The sequence below is a fragment of the Rhinoderma darwinii genome, chromosome 4 (genome assembly GCF_050947455.1).
Source record: "Rhinoderma darwinii isolate aRhiDar2 chromosome 4, aRhiDar2.hap1, whole genome shotgun sequence".
In the NCBI taxonomy this organism is placed as follows: Eukaryota; Metazoa; Chordata; class Amphibia; order Anura; family Rhinodermatidae; genus Rhinoderma; species Rhinoderma darwinii.
The window spans coordinates 12,610,487-12,624,949 of record NC_134690.1 but is presented as its reverse complement, the minus strand read 5'-3'; the positions used below and the strand labels follow the sequence as shown (position 1 = coordinate 12,624,949).

At 38.1% G+C, this 14,463-nt stretch overlaps 1 protein-coding gene across 3 annotated transcripts in view; it reads right to left on the bottom strand.

The window, feature by feature from the left end:
• The window catches only part of CHRNA2 (cholinergic receptor nicotinic alpha 2 subunit), a 107,992-nt gene that overhangs the window by 25,134 nt on the left and 68,395 nt on the right, over positions 1–14,463 (bottom strand). For all 3 annotated transcript variants that reach the window (XM_075860828.1, XM_075860826.1, XM_075860827.1), the window contains exon 5: positions 5,078–5,187. In XM_075860828.1, coding sequence (XP_075716943.1) covers positions 5,078–5,187 — 110 coding nt within the window. The remainder of the gene's footprint in view (positions 1–5,077; positions 5,188–14,463) is intronic.

The window sequence follows — 14,463 nt, the reverse complement described above, 5'->3', positions numbered from 1 at the left end:
TGGCAGCCCAGGAGCCTAATGATGGCCCATAGGACTGCCTTCACTCTGCCTCTGCTAAGCAGGTAAAAAAAGACTATACACTGCAATATATTAGTATTGCAGTGTATTGTACCAGCGATCCAATGATCGCTGATTGAAGTCCCCTAGGGGGACTAATAGAATGTGAAAAAAAAAGTTAAATAAAGTTTCTAGTAGTGAAAGTTCTAAAAAAATAACCTTTTCCCATTTTTCCTCTGAAGTAATGATAAAAAAATAAAAATAAACAAAATTGGTATCGCTGCGTCCGGAATAGTCCGAACTACTACAATATAGTGTTACTTAATGCGCTCGATGAACGCCGTAAAAATAAAAATATATAAACCGCCAGAATCGCTGTTTTTCGTCAACTTAGCGGTGAAAACGTTTTTTAATAAAAAGTGATCAAAAAGTCGTATGTTCCAAAAAATGGAACCAATAAAAACCACAGCCTGTGCCGCAAAAAATAAGCCCTGACACCGCTGAACCGACGAAAAAATAAAAAAAAGTTATGGCTCTCAGAATATGGAATATGGAAAATATTGTTTTCTAACAAATAGTTTTTTCTTTATAAAAGGAGTAAAACATAAAAAAAAAAAAATTATATAAATCTGGCATCGCCGTAATCGGAATGACCAGCAAGACAAAGTAAATTTGTCATTTTTACTGCACAGTAAAAGACGTAAAAATGAAACCCAAAAGAAAATGGAGGAATCAGTTTTTTCCAATTCCATCCCACATAGAATTTTTTTGCCTGTTAATGGGGATCTTAATTAATAACTAAAATAGACATGTAAGGAGTAGTGACAAGTCCTCTTTAAATGATACGATTATTTCTGCCACCATTAGGGGGAGCTCACTGCATATAGATTTATTATAGACGTGAATGGGAACTGTATGAGTCCCTATGTATTGAGCTCCCCCTAGTGGTGGCTGCAGGCAGACAGAATTTCATGTAACTCTAAGGCTATGTTCACACGATAAAGTAAAAACGGCTGTAAAACACTGAGCTGTTTTCAAGGGAAAACAGCCTCTAATTTTATCCGTTTTTAGAGCATCAAACGCATGTTTTGATGCTTTTTGGAGCCGGAAAATTGCTCCAAATACAGCTCAAGAAGTGACAAGCACTTATATTTACGGGGCGTTGTTTTACGTGCCATTTTTTCAAACCGACACGTAAAAAAACGCCCCGTCAGACCCAAACGCCATTGGACAGAGGTTTGGAGGCGTTCAACTTCCGTTTTTTCAGCCGTTTTTCGAGACGTTTACTCCCTAAAAAATCGGCTGAAAATAAGCCGTGTGAACATAGCCTAAGGGCATGTCCACACGCAAAAAGAAAAACGGCTGTAAAATACAGAGCTGTTTTCAAGGGATCACAGCCTCTGATTTTCAACCGTTTTTATGGACGTCTTATGGAGCGGTTTTTCTATTGACACAATGAAAAACGGCTCCAAAAATGGCTCAAGAAGTGTCATTTTTACTGGGTGCTTTTTTTACGCAGCGTTTTTACAAAAAGACGCGTAAAAGAACACCCCGCCAGAATGAAATGCCGTTTTTCCCATTGAAATCAATGGGCAGATGTTTGGAGGCGTTCAGTTTCCATTTTTTCGCCGTTTTTCAGGGCAGTGTTCTCAAAACTTTAACCAACCTGGTGCATGCTGGGAGCTCTAGTTTGACCTAAAAAAACTGGAACCGATTGTCTCATCTTTAATGAGGAAGGGATGACGGCAGAATGATATTGACGATGTGGTAAGAGACGATAGAACAATAAGCCCCTCCGAATACCACAATGCCAGGTAACAGTCGCCTGCCAAGCTGCAGCCTCTGATACGCTGGCACTCAGCGCCTTCACAACACCACAAATATGCCATGATGGATTATTACGTCTGCTAAATGTATGGCGCGCCGACCGCGCAGGATAATTGCTTTGTTATGCAAAACACGGGCACTGAATGGAATTGACAGGCGTCACGGCTGCTCCCTGCGAACTGAACTCATTAAACCACTAAATTAATGTGACATTCGATAGATGAAGGCAATTCATTCCTCCACAAAAAAAAAAAAAAAGTTACAGCAAAGTCTCTGGGCATGGTACGAAATAGGAGTAAAGTTTATAACACTGGCTCCTCATAGGGGTTAACAGGGCTGAGGAAAAGGGGCAATTGCACTCATTTAAAGGCTGACAACTCCCCATCCTCACCATACGAGGCTCCTGAGGCCCCAGCAGAAGAGCCAATCTGAAGATGACAATGTTTTGGTATCAGCTTCTCATTTCCATGGGTTCCGATTGGCTGAGCCAGATGGCGGGACAAAGTGGGTCCGGCTTCATAAATTCCCCCTGCTGCAAGCACTGACATAAATGGCCGACCATGCAATACATGGGTGGGCTGGGCCCGTCAGAAGGAGTGTTGTCTCTCTGCTCTGGCTCCTAGCTGGTGTTCCTGGTGGGAGATCCCTTCTATAATATCCAAATGCACTAATGAGATATTTAGAAACGGTTTAGGTCCGAGTCAGGGCTACATGGATATCCCAACTTTTGCTAGAGATGGCCATATCAGATATTAGAGGTTACAGCCTAGAGTTACATCACATTACATCTAAGTATTGAATGGAGACTACAGCATCAGCTTCCAATTGCATGGACTATAATGTGGCCCTGCCCCTGAGGATCAAGCACTCAGGACCACCTATGTGGACAACCCTGCCCTGCATATCTCTCGTCTCCCAAATCTTCACCATCAGTGGGAAGGGTACATTGTTATTATGGTGCCACTACTTTGACCCCTTCCTGCAATTGGACGCACAATTACATCCTAAGGCTATGTTCACACGCTTAGCAAAAAACGTCTGAGAATACGGAGCTGTTTTCAAGGGATTTTCAGATGTTTTTTTTTAGCAACTCGCATTTTTTGCGGCTGTTTTTGGAGCTGCTTTTCTATAGAGTCAATGAAAAACGGCTCCAAAAACGTCCCAAGAAGTGACCTGCACTTCTTTTTCGTGGCCGTTTTTGGAAAACAAGGCGTGAAAAAAATGCGGTATTAATCCCAATAATATGATGTAATAGTACGGCCAGCAAATAGTGCAGACACTGGAGCTTTACATGTGCCATCAGCAGAAGGAGTCAGCTGTAATATATAGCTAAGATCTGCAACGGCCGAGATCAAAATGAACTCCGATCCCGGCCTGTTTAACCCTTTAGATGTCACATCAACAGCGACCATGGCATCCAAGTGGCTACAAATTAAGGGGTCCCCTTTGTGCCCCATCGGTGCCCAACAAAACATTTGCAGGTAGCTGATGGCTTGCAAAGGCCCCCATGCTTGCTATTGCTATTTGCCTATTACTAATAGATTGGCAGTCAGTTTATCACTGACGGGCAAAAACGTGTTAGTATGCTGAGTATACAGCACCAAAGCATTGTAAGGCCATGTTCACACGGTTAACAAAATACGGGTCTGTTTACCAGGGAAAACAGCTCCTGATTTTCAGCCATTTTTTAATCAAACTTGCATTTTTCGCTGCGTTTTTTTACGGCCGTTTTTGGAGCTGTTTTTCTATGGAGTCAGTGAAAAACGGCTCCAAAAAACAGCTCAAGAAGTGACATGTGCGTCTTCTTATGCGCTGTTTTTAGAAAATGAGGCGTAAAAAAGCTCCCCGTCGGAACAGAACGCCGTATTTACTATTGAAATCAATAGGCAGATGTTTGAAGGCGTTCTGCTTCCGATTTTTTCAACCGTTTTTCGGGACGTTTATGGCCCGAAAAATGGCTGAAAATACCCTAATAGCAATCGAGGGATCACATTGTGAAGTTAAAGGCTGAGTTCAGAAGGGGTGGATACGCTGCATAATAGCACGCAGCGTATCCGACCTTGTGCGCCGCAGGGAATTCTGGGCGAAAAAGCGCACTGTGGTGCAGTTTTCTCGCCCCAGAATGTCCGTGCGGAGAACGGCAGTACTTACCAACCTGCTAGCAAGCCGGCCTCCTAGGATGACGTTTCATCCCGGGACATCGTTGCAGCCTCTGATTGGCCTCTGGTTGGCTGCAGTGGTTACATGGGATGAAACTCCCAGGAGGCCGACCTGGAGGGAGGAACACAGACATCTGGGTAAGTATAATATTTTTTTTTTCTGAACTGCGTTTTTTGCGGTGGAATTGCTGTGAATCTGCCGAAAATGTAACAACCCATATAATAATGTTATTATCATGTTATTTATAGCGCATGTGAAAGACATAACCACAAAAAGCTAAAAGGAACGACGGAATTGATTTTTTTTCCATTCCTTCCCCCCCCCAAAAAAATTATAAAAGATAATCAACCCCAAAAATTTGCTATTACAAAATACGACTCTTATGGCTCTTGAAATGCAGTGACGTAAAAACTAGTTTTTGCCCTAAAATTTCCTATAGAATATAAATGAACACTTTACCTATGCCGCCCTGTGAATGGCGTAAATAATAATACAAAAAAAAAAAAAACAATGGCGGAATTGTTGTGCTTTTCCTTTCCCCCGATAATTATATAAATTAAAGTAAATCAATAAGTTATATTTTCCCCAAAAGGGTGCCATTGAAAAATACAACTCGTTCCGCAAAAAACAAGTCCTCACATCGCCACGACGAAGGAAAAATGAAAATGTTGGAATATTTCGTGCTGCAAAAACAAACAAAAAATTCCTACGGTCCTTAATGCCAATATAGGCTCAGTTCTTAAGGGTTAAATCTATCATATTTGTACAATATTCATTTTTGATCTGTAGCCTGACGTCTGAGCCGCTCTCTCCCCTCTTTGGGTTGGTTTGCCAAAAATATTATAGTCCAGGTCAAGTCCTAGTGGTCAGCACCATCAAAGCAGCTGATTGTCAGAATGGGCCATGGTTGGCCTTCCTTAGGTGAAAGCATAGGCACCCTTGCAGAGTTCATGGTGATTTTAGAATGATCTACAGTATCTATGGTTTTCGATACGACTGCAAATCGACATAAAGTTGTGTTCACCAACAAAATGGCGTCATCATTAAACGCTTCCAAAACAATTTTGACAGCTCTGTGCATGGGGGCACTTACTTATTGTACAGGACAATATCCGGGATCCAGATCATCTCCGATGGGACTCGTATGGAGGTGACGTTGTCGTAGTCTGCTGGATTCCATCGCAGTTTGTAGTCGTTCCATTCCTAAACAAGATCACAGGGATAACAATAAATATACAAGATTTGTCCTCAAGGTTATGGCAACAATTTTCAAAATCCCTACTTTTAATTAAATTCCTCCGTCTGTTTTGGTTCCTAAAAGAGGTTGTGTAGTTTAGAGGTTTTCATACACCCTATTAGGGAATTATGATTTAATAGCGGGGGGTCCTCGGTTTAGCATCCTTATCTCTTGGTCAGAGTGGAGAACGGTTAGATAGAACGTCTCTGGAGGACCTGTCCTGTATTACACCGACAACACATTGATATGAATGGACATGGTGTAATACTTAATTTCCCCTGTGGTGGCACTGCAGTGAAATTGATCAATTACTGCCAGGTTTCCCCACAGATCACAGCTGATCGCTGGGGGTCCGAGCAGGAGGGAGACACTTTGTGATCAGTTTCTTCCATCTTCAGCTGAGAAGCTACTGGAAAAGAAAAGGACTTAACATGCTAGAGCAGTGGAAGAAGGTTTCTGGATCTCCTTTCCGCCACAATAGAGTTACCAATGCTCCATCCCTAAAGTTGTTGATTCACATGCACTAGCACTGAAGTGAGACCAGATGGATACCTCCTTAGACACCTATAGAAGATCTGTCTTATATTCTGTTGTTCAGCTGAAAAAAAAATGTTCAGCACTAGACTGGGGTATCTTGATTCAACCGAAGGAAATAAAAAAATACGTTTTCCCATCTTAGACATTTTTTGTCATAATCAAAGGAAGAAGTCTATGGGAACTACGGAAACAGCCAAGCAAGCATTTTATAGATCATAAAACTGGGATGGACCCTCTTGCCTGGGGGACTGGGTGTCAGAGGACGCCTGTTCTCCCAATAGATAGGGTTACCGACTTTGCTTCCACCTCTCTGTTCTGTAGATATGACAGATTCCTGAGATGGGAATGCCCCTTTAAGTTCCACTCTATACAGATCATGTTTATGTTCCGTTTAGTTACATTTGAATCACTTCTCATTTAATTGATTTAAAGACTATGCCATAGTTTCTACAGCTCCGATGAAGACCTATGCATTTCCATGGTAACAGACAACAAACAAGCTCTGTGTAGTCTGGTCCTGCTGTTATACTCCCTTTTATATGTCCCCTTCTTCTTGCTCACCTACTAACCTACCGAACAGTGGCGTAACTACCGCAGTAGCAGCCATAGCGGCTGTTACGGGGCACCGAAAAAGGCCATACTTACAAATGGACACAGCCAGGTCAGAAACGCTGATGAAGGCGAGTGAGCAAGTGCTTTAAATAATAATAGCCACTCCCACTAGTCTTGAGGGGAGTGGTGTGTGGTGCATGGGATGTGTAGTAAGAAATAATAAATGAATAGTGTATGTGCAAGTGTAATAATGTAAGTGAAATATAGGGGGCAGTAATGAGTAAAGTGCCTAAAAAATAAATGAATAATGGGATGCAAGTGTGTGAAACATGGAGGGATAGTGTGTACGTCATGAGGCACAACGTGTATAGCCAGGTAGAAGCCTATTTGTGACGCCTTGATAATTCATAGAGCGGGCTACCCTGCTTGCTAGGCCAAACAACAACACACCATGCTCTCCCAGCATCAAAGACCCGGCTGTGTCCAAAAGAAGCGAATATAAGTAATAATGAAAAATACCTGGGGTATTAGTGATCATTTTGGCCAAAAGGACGCAAGCTCGCAATCCACGACAAGGATCCCCAGACTTGCGAGTCCCTAACTCCCTAACTGAGCAAAAAGCTCCTGATGTACAGACAAAACAGATAAAAACAAGGACATTTATACAAAAACACCGAAAAAGGCCATACTTACAAATGGACACAGCCAGGCCCCCTATATTTCATTTACATTATTCCACTTGCACATACACTATTCATTTATTATTACTTACTACACATCCCATGCACCACATACCACTCCCCTCAAGACTAGTGGGAGTGGCTATTATTATTTAAAGCACCTGCTCACTCCCCTTCATCAGCGTTTCTGACCTGGCTGTGTCCATTTGTAAGTATGGCCTTTTTCTGTGTTTTTGTATAAATGTCCTTGTTTTTATCTGTTTTGTCTGTTACGGGGCACGCGGCATGGGGATGTCTGTGCCACCCACCCGGTGGCGCCGCTAACAGCTTCTACGACTGCTACAATGGTAGCGACGCCACATTAAATAATATCTGCGACCTTAGGACTCAGATACTATTGAACACTATGGCAGAGCAGGGAGGTTTCTCCCTGCTCTGCCATCTACTAGGCTACAGGCCTGCAGTCTATCAGGTGCAGGGACACGATCCCTGCGCATGCTGGTGTGATGACGTCACTGGATCACGCCATCCTATGCAAGGATCTTTTCGGCGTTGAGGCTTTGACACAGCGTTCATCGTGGGAACAGGGCCTAGGTGAGTATAACTATTTTTGTTTTATTTGTTTTGGGAGAGCTATCTACAGGGTGGGAGGCTGTATGGCGCTATCTACAGGGAGGCTGTATGGCGCTATCTACAGGGAGGCTGTATGGCGCTATCTACAGGGGGGATTGTATGGCGCTTTCTACAGGGGGGATTGTATGGCGCTATATACAGGGAGGCTGTATGGCTCTATCTACAGGGGGGATTGTATGGCGCTATCTACAGGGGGGATTGTATGGCGCTTTCTACAGGGGGGATTGTATGGCGCCATCTACAGGGGGAGCTGTATGGCGCTATCTACAGGGGATGGGCTGTATGGCACTACTCACAAGTGGGATGTGGGGGTGCTATCTATAGGGGGGGTTGTATGGCGCTATCTACAGGGGGGCTGTATGGTGCACAATCTACAAGGGGGGAGGTGGGGGTGCTATCTACAGGGAAGGCTGTAAGGCACTATCTACAAAGGGGAGGTGGGGGATGTATGGTACTATCTACAAGGGAAGGGTGGCGGCACTATCTACAGGGGCGGCTATATGGCACTATCTACAAGGGGGAGGTGGGGGATTCTATCTTCAGGGGCGGCTGTATGGCACTATCTACAAGGGGGATGTGGGGAGCACTATCTACAGGGGAGGCTGTATGGCACTATCTATAAGGGGGATGTGGGGGGCACTATCTACAGGGGGGCTGTATGGCGCTATCTACAAGAGGGAGGTGGGGGACACTATCTACAAGGGGGAGGTGGAGGCACTATCTACATAGGAGGCACTATTACAGGGGTATGCATGGAACTTTCTACAAGGGGGGCTGTGTGTGGCACCCAAGGGAAGGGGGTAGCCCAGTCAAAAGTTTGCTATGGGGCCCAGTCTTTCCTAGCTACGCCCCTGCTACCGAATGTATGTAGGGGACAGATGAAGACATATGGAAGGCAGTGTGACTGCAGGATCAGTCTACACAGGGTATTTTTTGTTGTCTGTTACCAAGGAGACACATAGGTCTGCATTTGGGCTGTAGAAACAAAACAATAGAACACGTTAAATCAAGGCTTATTGCAAAATTGCTTCATTTTTAACTTTAGGAGCATTGGAGCAAAAATCAATGCAGCACGTGATGTAGGTTTTCAGCTTTATAAGGGGTTGTCTTCTACTGGACCTCATGGACTGTAGTAGACGGTCATTGCAGAACCTTGGCCCACCACAACCCAACCCTTGTAGTCTGCAGAAACCCCCACACCTTACTTCCATTCCATTACCTAAATACACCTAACAATGCAAAGACGTTCAATAAAGTCTTCTAATGTATCTTCGATGGTCTTCCCACCATCACTTGCAGTGGTCAGTAAGAGACAAGTCGGTATACTACTAGCTTCCAAGACTAAGCCTAAAAGTACCAAACTGGAAACATAATGTGCTGTCTGCAATAAGGTTTATCCCAAAAAACAGTTGTGACCATTAGGTGAAATAATATGAAACACCCCCGCAGATGGAGCAGATGCAGCAATTAACCTCATGTACTACGGAGGGTGGAGAATGACATTACCCACTGCTGTGATTACCAGGACATAAAGAACCTATTTATAATTCAAAGCCTATAAATATCACTTAGCGCCAAATATCACACTTAAAGGTACCGTTTCCTATACTTTCCTTTAACAGGCAGATCCAATTGTAATTAATATAGACATCTAAGTTACAGAAAACATTACTTATGCTAAACACATTAACAAAATAGATCTGAATAAATATCAATGTCAGGAGAAGCGGAAGAAGGCAAAAAACCACAGCTATGGGTATATTTTTGGCTTACTTAAAAGGGAGTAATTTCTCAAGCCTATGCACACATTGTTATTACAAAGAAAACTTAACTACTATAATACTGCCCCCTATATACAAGAATATAACTACTATAATACTGCCCCCTATATACAAGAATATAACTACTATAATACTGCCCCCTATATACAAGAATATAACTACTATAATACTGCCCCTTATATACAAGAATATAACTACTATAATACTGCCCCTATATACAAGAATATAACTTCTATAATACTGCCCCCTATATACAAGAATATAACTACTATAATACTGCTCCCTATATACAAGACTATAACTACTATAATACTGCCTCCTATATACAAGAATATAACTACTATAATACTGCCCCCTATATACAAGAATATAACTACTATAATACTGCCCTATATACAAGAATATAACTACTATAATACTGCCCCTATATACAAGAATATAGCTACTATAATACTGCCTCCTATATACAAGAATATAACTACTATAATACTGCCCCCTATATACAAGAATGTAACTACTATAATACTGCCCCCTATATACAAGAATATAACTACTATAATACTGCCCCCTATATACAAGAATATAACTACTATAATACTGCCCTATATACAAGAATATATCTACTATAATACTGCTCCTATATACAAGAATATAACTACTATAATACTGCCCCCTATATACAAGAATATAACTACTATAATACTGCCCCCTATATACAAGAATATAACTACTATAATACTGCCCTATATACAAGAATATATCTACTATAATACTGCTCCTATATACAAGAATATAACTACTATAATACTGCCCCCTATATACAAGAATATAACTACTATAATACTGCCCCTATATACAAGAATATAACTACTATAATACTGCCCCTATATACAAGAACATAACTACTATAATACTGCTCTTATATACAAGAATATAACTACTATAATACTGCCCCCTATATACAAGAATATAACTACTATAATACTGCCCCCTATATACAAGAATATAACTACTATAATACTGCTCTCTATATACAAGAATATAACTACTATAATACTGCCCCCTATATACAAGAATATAACTACTATAATACTGCCCTATATACAAGAATATATCTACTATAATACTGCTCCTATATACAAGAATATATCTACTATAATACTGCTCCTATATACAAGAATATAACTACTATAATACTGCTCTCTATATACAAGAATATAACTACTATAATACTGCTCCTATATACAACAATATAACTACTATAATACTGCCCCTATATACAAGAATATAACTACTATAATACTGCTCTCTATATACAAGAATATAACTACCATAATACTGCCCCCTATATACAAGAATATAACTACTATAATACTGCCCTATATACAAGAATATATCTACTATAATACTGCTCCTATATACAAGAATATAACTACTATAATACTGCCCCTATATACAAGAATATAACTTCTATAATACTGCTCCTATATACACGAATATAACTACTATAATACTGCCCCCTATATACAAGAATAGAACTACTATAATACTGCCTCCTATATACAAGAATATAACTACTATAATACTGCCCCCTATATACAAGAATATAACTACTATAATACTGCCCCTATATACAAGAATATAACTACTATAATACTGCTCCTATATACAAGAATATAACTACTATAATACTGCTCCCTATATACAAGAATATAACTACTATAATACTGCCCGCTATATACAAGAATATAACTACTATAATACTGCTCCTATATACAAGACTATAACTACTATAATACTGCTCCTATATACAAGAATATAACTACTATAATACTGCCCCCTATATACAAGAATATAGCTACTATAATACTGCTCCTATATACAAGAATATAACTACTATAATACTGCCCCTATATACAAGAATATAACTACTATAATACTGCCCCCTATATACAAGAATAGAACTACTATAATACTGCCTCCTATATACAAGAATATAAATACTATAATACTGCCCCCTATATACAAGAATATAACTACTATAATACTGCTCTCTATATACAAGAATATAACTACTATAATACTGCCCCCTATATACAAGAATATAACTACTATAATACTGCCCTATATACAAGAATATATCTACTATAATACTGCTCCTATATACAAGAATATATCTACTATAATACTGCTCCTATATACAAGAATATAACTACTAAAATACTGTTCTCTATATACAAGAATATAACTACTATAATACTGCTCCCTATATACAAGAATATAACTACTATAATACTGCTCCTATATACAAGAATATAACTACTATAATACTGCTCCCTATATACAAGAATATAACTACTATAATACTGCCCGCTATATACAAGAATATAACTACTATAATACTGCTCCTATATACAAGACTATAACTACTATAATACTGCTCCTATATACAAGAATATAACTACTATAATACTGCCCCCTATATACAAGAATATAGCTACTATAATACTGCTCCTATATACAAGAATATAACTACTATAATACTGCCCCTATATACAAGAATATAACTACTATAATACTGCCCCCTATATACAAGAATAGAACTACTATAATACTGCCTCCTATATACAAGAATATAAATACTATAATACTGCCCCCTATATACAAGAATATAACTACTATAATACTGCTCTCTATATACAAGAATATAACTACTATAATACTGCCCCCTATATACAAGAATATATCTACTATAATACTGCTCCTATATACAAGAATATATCTACTATAATACTGCTCCTATATACAAGAATATAACTACTAAAATACTGTTCTCTATATACAAGAATATAACTACTATAATACTGCTCCCTATATACAAGAATATAACTACTATAATACTGCCCCTATATACAAGAATATAACTACTATAATACTGCTCCTATATACAAGAATATTACTACTATAATACTGCCTCCTATATACAATAATATAACTACTATAATACTGCCCCTATATACAAGAATATAACTACTATAATACTGCTCCTATATACAAGAATATTACTACTATAATACTGCCTCCTATATACAATAATATAACTACTATAATACTGCCCTATATACAAGAATATATCTACTATAATACTGCTCCTATATACAAGAATATATCTACTATAATACTGCTCCTATATACAAGAATATAACTACTAAAATACTGTTCTCTATATACAAGAATATAACTACTATAATACTGCTCCCTATATACAAGAATATAACTACTATAATACTGCCCCTATATACAAGAATATAACTACTATAATACTGCTCCTATATACAAGAATATTACTACTATAATACTGCCTCCTATATACAATAATATAACTACTATAATACTGCCCCTATATACAAGAATATAACTACTATAATACTGCTCCTATATACAAGAATATAACATACTATAATACTGCCTCCTATATACAAGAATATAACTACTATAATACTGCTCCCTATATACAAGAATATAACTACTATAATACTGCCCCCTATATACAAGAATATAACTACTATAATACTGCCCCTATATACAAGAATATAACCACTATAATACTGCCCCCTATATACAGGAATATAACTACTATAATACTGCTCCTATATACAAGAATATAACTACTATAATACTGCCCCTATATACAAGAATATAACTACTATAATACTGCCCCCTATATACAAGAATAGAACTACTATAATACTGCCTCCTATATACAAGAATATAACTACTATAATACTGCCCCCTATATACAAGAATATAGCTACTATAATACTGCTCCTATATACAAGAATATAACTACTATAATACTGCCCCTATATACAAGAATATAACTACTATAATACTGCCCCCTATATACAAGAATAGAACTACTATAATACTGCCTCCTATATACAAGAATATAAATACTATAATACTGCCCCCTATATACAAGAATATAACTACTATAATACTGCTCTCTATATACAAGAATATAACTACTATAATACTGCCCCCTATATACAAGAATATAACTACTATAATACTGCCCTATATACAAGAATATATCTACTATAATACTGCTCCTATATACAAGAATATATCTACTATAATACTGCTCCTATATACAAGAATATAACTACTAAAATACTGTTCTCTATATACAAGAATATAACTACTATAATACTGCTCCCTATATACAAGAATATAACTACTATAATACTGCCCCTATATACAAGAATATAACTACTATAATACTGCTCCTATATACAAGAATATTACTACTATAATACTGCCTCCTATATACAATAATATAACTACTATAATACTGCCCCTATATACAAGAATATAACTACTATAATACTGCTCCTATATACAAGAATATAACATACTATAATACTGCCTCCTATATACAAGAATATAACTACTATAATACTGCTCCCTATATACAAGAATATAACTACTATAATACTGCCCCCTATATACAAGAATATAACTACTATAATACTGCCCCTATATACAAGAATATAACCACTATAATACTGCCCCCTATATACAGGAATATAACTACTATAATACTGCTCCTATATACAAGAATATAACTACTATAATACTGCCCCTATATACAAGAATATAACTACTATAATACTGCCCCCTATATACAAGAATAGAACTACTATAATACTGCCTCCTATATACAAGAATATAACTACTATAATACTGCCCCCTATATACAAGAATATAGCTACTATAATACTGCTCCTATATACAAGAATATAACTACTATAATACTGCCCCTATATACAAGAATATAACTACTATAATACTGCCCCCTATATACAAGAATAGAACTACTATAATACTGCCTCCTATATACAAGAATATAAATACTATAATACTGCCCCCTATATACAAGAATATAACTACTATAATACTGCCCCTATATACAAGAATATAACTTCTATAATACTGCTCCCTATATACAAGAATATAACTACTATAATACTGCCCCTATATACAAGAATATAACTAC